The sequence below is a fragment of the Microtus ochrogaster genome, chromosome 8 (assembly GCF_000317375.1).
Source record: "Microtus ochrogaster isolate Prairie Vole_2 chromosome 8, MicOch1.0, whole genome shotgun sequence".
Classification (NCBI taxonomy): Eukaryota; Metazoa; Chordata; class Mammalia; order Rodentia; family Cricetidae; genus Microtus; species Microtus ochrogaster.
This window is the reverse complement of record NC_022015.1, coordinates 7,843,408-7,850,265: the sequence shown is the minus strand read 5'-3', so window position 1 is coordinate 7,850,265 and position 6,858 is coordinate 7,843,408. Positions and strand designations below refer to the sequence as shown.

Genomic DNA, 6,858 nt, shown 5'->3' with positions numbered 1-6,858 from the left:
AGGCAGAGGCAGAGGCAGAGGCAGAGGCAGAGGCGGGTTGAGTTCTGAGACCAGCCTCGTCCACAATGTGAGTTCCAGGACAGTCAGGGCTGTTACACACACAAACTGTCTTGAAAAACCAAAACAAACAAACAAAACAAATGCCCTCTATGAAAACCATCAGGTATCAAGCAATTAGTTGAGTCTACACAAATCCAATTTTCTCCACACAGTCTCTAACTACACAGCCAAAGATGCAGAAAAGTCCAGAACTGGTTCAGAAATAGTATAAACTCAAAGTGTTTGGTTAGGCTAGGTTTATTTCCCAAAGCCAAAAATAAACCAAGAAGAAAACGTAACCTGAAGTGCCCCTTCCTCCTCACTTAACCCGAACAAACACAGCATTATTTTTAAAAAGATAAAAACATAAACATATAATGCTTACCTTTCCTGCACCCATAAGTCTCAAGAACTTTTGTTTTCTCTCTTCATTGCCCAAGTCCGCTGCTTCCCAATTGCTAGATCCAAGCTGCAAAAGATTATCTTGTATTTTGTTTTTGCATTTACAAATATTAAAATATTTAAAGTCCGTCTGTGACTCCAACTTTTCTTCTGTCAGTTTTAACTAACTGGGACTCGTGGTTCTCAGGAAGTTAACCAATATGTCACATGGGAATTCAGCTAGGCTCCCTTCTCTCCCCTCATGGCAGAGCCCTTTACTTTTGTTACTACCACAGCTCTGTCATTAGAGCCTGCAGAGGCCAGAATTAAATGGCGTGCTCATATATTACTGTGCACACACTCCTGTTCCAAAGTCTTTGGGTCCTGGGCTCCAGGATGCAAATCTGTAACACCCACTGTGATGCCCTTTGATACCCACTGCCCTAGATCAAGCCCTGAAGGGCACTAGAGCACCTAGTACCAGAAGGCTGCCAGGATTGGTAACCAGAGCTTTAAAAATTCTGGGTTTTCCATGTTCTTCAAAGTTTCAAACGACTTTTGAATTAAACTATAGCTTCTCAACTCCATTTATCTCTAAAACAGCACAACCACAAGAAAGTCCTTCTGTACTGGACTTGATTAATAAATCAGATATGGATCAAAAAAAAAAAATTCTGGGTTTGGGCCAGTGAGATGTCACGATGGGAAAAGGTGTTTGCAGCCAGGCCTGACAACCTAGGCTTGTTCAATGGGATTCACAAGGTGAAGGGAGGAAACTGCCTCCCTCAAGTTGTCCTTTGACCTTCACATGTATGGCCTGGAATGATGCTGGGTGTGCATGTACATGCACACAAATAGATAAAAAAACTACTTTGCTGATATTTAGGAGACAGCATGTCATCATAATCTTTCAGTTTCTTTCTGGGGGGAGGGAGGAGAAATTCCAATTATTTATTAGAACCAAAATGTTATAATTTTCATTCTTTCTTACAGACCCTCCAAAAAACAAGAAGAAAATTTACTTTTAAAAAGACTAAAATACTCCCAGCACTTGGGAGACAAAGCAGGCAGATATCTGAGTTCGAGGCCAGCCTGGTCTATAGAGTGAGCTCTAGGACAGCCAGGGCTACATAGAGAAACCCTTCTCGAAAAAATAAAAAGACAAAAAAACAAAACACCCAAAACATTGCATCTTTCAAACAATAGGTTCACTGGATTGTTTTGTCAGTTTAAGTACTATAGACTCCTATTAACTATATTTTTCTACGCATTTTGAAACAAGCGTAAGATTTCATTATACTCTACCAATCACTTCAGTCATACTAAATATGACTAAAAGGAAACCGTGAAAAACTTTTGGCAATATATTGTGTCAAAATGTCAAGTTATCATGGATCTGTTGTGCAGAATTAGTTTTCCACCCCCGCCCCCTAAAAAAACTGACTGAAGGCATTTCAGAATCAAGACTTTAAGAGAAGAGGGCTGGAGAGCTGACTCAGTGGTTAAGAACCATGGATACTCTAATGGGAATCTAAGTTTAATTCTCAGCACTCATGTGGCAGTTCACAACTGTCTGTTAACTCCTGTTTCAGTAAATCCACATGCCCTCCTCTGGCTTGGATGGGCAGCAGGCACACATGTGGTGCAGACACATATGCAGGCAAAATGCACTCTCATACAAAAAATAAACAATAAAATAAACAGTAAAAACAATGCAAAATAGCATGTAGTATAGAATTATGGGCTAAAAATAATGAAGTTACATGCAAATAACTCAGACTGATTCTTTGTATTGTAAAGTACTTTTCCAACCAACGAATCAATGTGAGACAAAAACAAGAATAAGAGAATATGGTACCCTCATCCTGAAAGCCACTCAACAGGAAGGGCTCCGTTTTGCAGTAAGAGTTTCATTTTGCAAGAAGAGCTGGGGCCATCTCATTTTTCTAAAAGGATGCTTGACTTTTACTTCATCTTTTATTGTATGTGTGCAACATTTACTTGATTTGTAATGGGCAAAGACTGAAGGCAGGTGTGCATACAAAGGTGACTAAAAGAAAAAAATGATATAGAAATGAAGACATTCATTGGATTGATCATTCTAACTAAATTTATAAGAAAATGAAAATGTTTTACAATTATGGAGCAAAGGTGAAAACCTCCAACACAAAATGGTAAGTACTCAGTTTTCAAAGATTCCAAGTATTACATTTTGACTATGAAAATGCAAGTATGGGTAATGATAAAGCTGAAACTTATTAGAAGTAACTAAGCAATCTTTAACTGTATGTTCTTGTTCATACATGGTGCCACTGGTATAAACAAGATAGTCACTCTCTAGGTTTATAACTGATAAAATCAGAAACCTACAGAGTAAAAGTGTGGATTTGTTATTGTTAAATTTATATTAAAGTTCCTAGTAGTCATTAATATTCCTCTCTTTCTCTGAAAATTACATACATAAAGAATTTTTTAAAATTCTAAATAAATTTTTATTTAAAATAAAAATATAGGCCTTTTAAAATAACGAAAACTCCTCCTCAGCATATGAGAGTTAAAGCTTTTGCACCATACCAGAGCCACTTGTTCTAAATTATATTTGGTGGAGGGGATTATATGTTCTCATAATTCTGGCTGCCTAACATAAATCTCTATTCCTTTTTATATGACACACAGGTCTTTTTATAGGTCAATTAGTCTTAAATATTTCTAGCTCAATATGATAATAAAGTACCAAAACTGCCCCAATTCTTATTCTCACTAAACCACTTGCTCTGTGAGCCAATACAGACATTTAATTTAGTTTTAATTCCTTATTTACCAAGACTTTTCAGAAGTCTATTTTATGGTGGTGGATGCCTATAATCATGAGAGATGAAGGCAGCATTGTCTTAAGTCTAATTATCTTGGTGCTATACAGAAAACTTCATACCAGCCTCAGCTACATAGTAGCCTTTAGTCAAAACCCCAAGGGCTGGGGGCATAGCTCAGTGGCAGAGCACTTGCTTAGAAGGTTTGAATCCTGGGTTTAGTTCCGAGAACCAAAAACCAAATCACCACCAACAAAAAAGTCTCAATAAAACACTAAGAGCATACATGTTAAGAATCTAATATAAAAATCTCTGACTCTAAAGTTCATCTGAATGCCAACATGGGACAAAGTATTCATCTGGCCTCACAAGGTAACTCAGTCAGGGTAGGTGCACTCAAACTACTATGTGTATGTGTGCATGAAACAGGTGAATCAACTATCTATACTCAGAATTTATCCTTAAGATAGCTTACGAATATGGAAATATTCCCAAATCAACAAATTCTGAAACTGGAATCACACTGGTCCTCAGCCTTAGGGATACTCAACCTGCACTGTTCTTTAACTTCCACTTCCATCCCTCTGGAGCTTCTCAGAGCAGTTCAAAAGCGAACCAACAGACAGATATTAAAGGACACCAGGGCGCCAAGTGAGCTGATCCCGGGCCCTGGCCACAACTTCTGCCTATTTCCCACCATTCTGCATGGGACCAAATTAGCTAGTATTCTTATCTTCAAGCCACAGGGTTAAAGTTTGCACACATATATCCACAAGCACACAGCAGCAAACATCTTGACAAGGTTTTTACCTAACTTATCCTATCTTCCTTCTATAATCTCTAATCTCAATTGTTTCTAAAGCTTTTTTTTTTGTTCTTCCTTTCCAAGAACAGCAAGCACATTTCATAAACGCTCTATTCCGAAACACACTGCCTGACCAACTACTTGTGATTCTTTACCTCCCACTCTGATAAAACAGCTTTCAAGCAAATCAAATGACACCCCAATAAACTCTTCATTACTCTTACCGTACACTGCAATCAAGTTTGCTCTTTATATACATATCCCACTATTTACCTGAGCTTACGTCTATGCCATCCTTTTCCTAGCATTGTATTCTGTGATATTGACTTCCAGTATCTTTTAAAAGTGTTTGGTTGCCCTCAATTATATGTGAAGTCATTGAATCAAAAACTCAAATCTGTTACATGCAGTGGACAGTAATACATTACTGTTAGTTGATTTTCTAGAATTTCCAGGTGTATTTTGAAAATATAGATGAGACTAAAAAATCCAATTAGCAGTAAAAATAATAAACATACACAAAGGAAACTGACTTATGAAAACCACTGCTAAGGGCCAAGTTACTGTATAAACCATAACGTAACAACACAATCACTTTTATGACAGTATAGGTCAGGTTCCAATCTTGAAATATAACTATACTCACCCTTAAAGGCAATACTTATAGGATTGGATATCTATCAGCACTCATCTACTTTAAATTGATTTCATCAAAGGCCTTCTAATAAATTTCTGTCAACTAGATTTTTCAATACAGCTAAAAGTTGTTTTATTTCTGAGTCTATCAAAGCAGGCATGTGACATCCCAGCAATCCAGTTAGTATCAAGAGAAAAACAATGTAACAGCTCTTTTAGATCTATTTTAAAGTCTAGATCACTAAAAACCTAGACAAATTTCTAACAAATGCAGGAAAATTATATTAACAATGTAAGATCTAAATTCCAGAGCGGGGGGGGGGGGGCAGTGGGCATGAATAAATCTCAATAGATTTAGTAGAACCAGTAATTCCCCCAATTTTATATTGATTACTAATTTTCCTTACAGGGTTAAAATTTATTTAAATGCTCTTACTATTCTGGTCCTCACCTCATTTTCCAACCAAAGGGTGGCTCTTGGTAGTCTCTCATTAACACAATCCAGGGAACCATTATGGCTCACAAAGGGACGCAGGAAAGACACCAAACTGCACTAAAAATTGTGATCCTGAAGCTGACAGTGTATTAATAAGTTAAATGAGAGCAGCTTTAACCTATCTCAAAGATGACTTCCTCATGTTCTAATTTCCCCATCAATGTTCCCAAGCATTTCATTATAGGAGGACCTAGTTTTAAGCGTACAAGTTTCCATGACACTATGCTAAAGCTAAGACAAATATAACATAAGCATCATATTTATTAATCTTTCAATCCCCAGAATCTGGCACTGCAGTCAGTAATTAACAGGTTATAAGGGACAGTTTAGTATTTAAACTTATAAGCTCAAGGCATGAGAGGAAAGGTATCTGACATCAAAAATGGGATTTCTGGGTCTCAATGCCTCTAGCCTCGCCATTATTCCATTACCAAATTGTCTATCAAAATCTTCGGCTCAATACTGGTCTCTGTTTATTACGACTGGTGCAGATAAGGGTAGCAATTACCAGTATACTGCAAAAAGAAAAAATTATTCAGGCCGGAAAATTTGTCCAAATGTGATTGACTATTTCGCCATCGTCAGAGGAGCATTTTAAACCTAAAACGGGTATGACATATCTATCCTGAAATGCCTAAGAAAGGAACTTCAGCAGCCGTGTCCGCCCCCCCCCCCCCAAACGCAGAGACATCTGAATTTATCTGGAAACGAAAAAGCTCTTTTCCTTTTCGAGCCTTCTCAGGGTTTCCTTCCTATACATCTCCTCTCGCCACCCCCTCACCCCACGCTGGTCTTGGATCTCTCAGCTCCGGGACTCTTCAAACCCTCAGATTTTAGTAAGAAAAAGGAGACATCCCCTCACTTGCGCCCCCCTCCCCTCCAGTCACCTCGGGCGCTTCCTACTCCATCCACCCTTCCCGGCCTACCCCAGCCTTTAGTAGGCCTCAACCCTCATCCATTGTTATTTACATCGTCGTCGGGGGAGGCTGAACGCTTCACCCCGTGTGGGTGAGACTCCCGGGCAGCACTCATCGTGGCTGGGATCCCGACCGGGATATGCCGAACACACTCGCAGCTCTCCTCAATTACGACACCAGTTGCCCTCACTCAGCCACCGGCCCAAGCAGCGCCACTCCAGAACGCAGAGCCCCTCCGGGCCTTCTCCGCCACAGTCGTCACTGCTGCGGCCACTCGCCGCCCCGGAGCACTCCGGGAGTTGTAGTTTTTAGGACTCGCTTTTTACTGGCCTGACTAGGCCGTCTTCAATGGCTTAAACTACAATTCCCAGGAGGCCGAGCGATACCCCTCGCGCGGCTTGGCGGGAGTGCCCTCAGAGGCGACGCTTTCTTCAGCGGCGTGTAGAGGGATCTTTCCCGCGGATGGGTATGACGGTGATCTTTGGTGAAGAACTTCGTTGCCACAGAGAGGCCAAGAGTGGGTTTTCGCTCATTTTCTGTGAGATTCTGCTCTGTTGGCAAACACACCCATCACAGTTAAACACATAGCTTTAAATGTAATGTTTGAGACGTATTGAATACGAGTTCCTCGGCCCAAGACAAAAAAACCTTTTAAAAAATGGTTTCTTCCCCTACCCTGAAGCGTGATCTCTATTGCTCGCTAGGGATGTCTAGACAATTCTGATTAGTTTCTCGCAATTTTCTAGTATTCACCGAAATGAGTACAGTATAATG

At 39.8% G+C, this 6,858-nt stretch overlaps 1 protein-coding gene across 1 annotated transcript in view; it reads right to left on the bottom strand.

Annotated features, from left to right (window-relative positions):
• Nucleotides 1-6,348, bottom strand: part of C8H11orf58 (chromosome 8 C11orf58 homolog) — an 11,756-nt gene extending 5,408 nt beyond the window's left edge. The window contains exons 1-2 of the mRNA XM_005351037.3: nt 6,137-6,348; nt 425-508 (exon numbers count right to left, since the gene is read on the bottom strand). Coding sequence (XP_005351094.1) covers nt 425-508; nt 6,137-6,199 — 147 coding nt within the window. The 5' untranslated portion in view covers nt 6,200-6,348. The remainder of the gene's footprint in view (nt 1-424; nt 509-6,136) is intronic.
• Nucleotides 6,349-6,858: the final 510 nt, after the last annotated feature.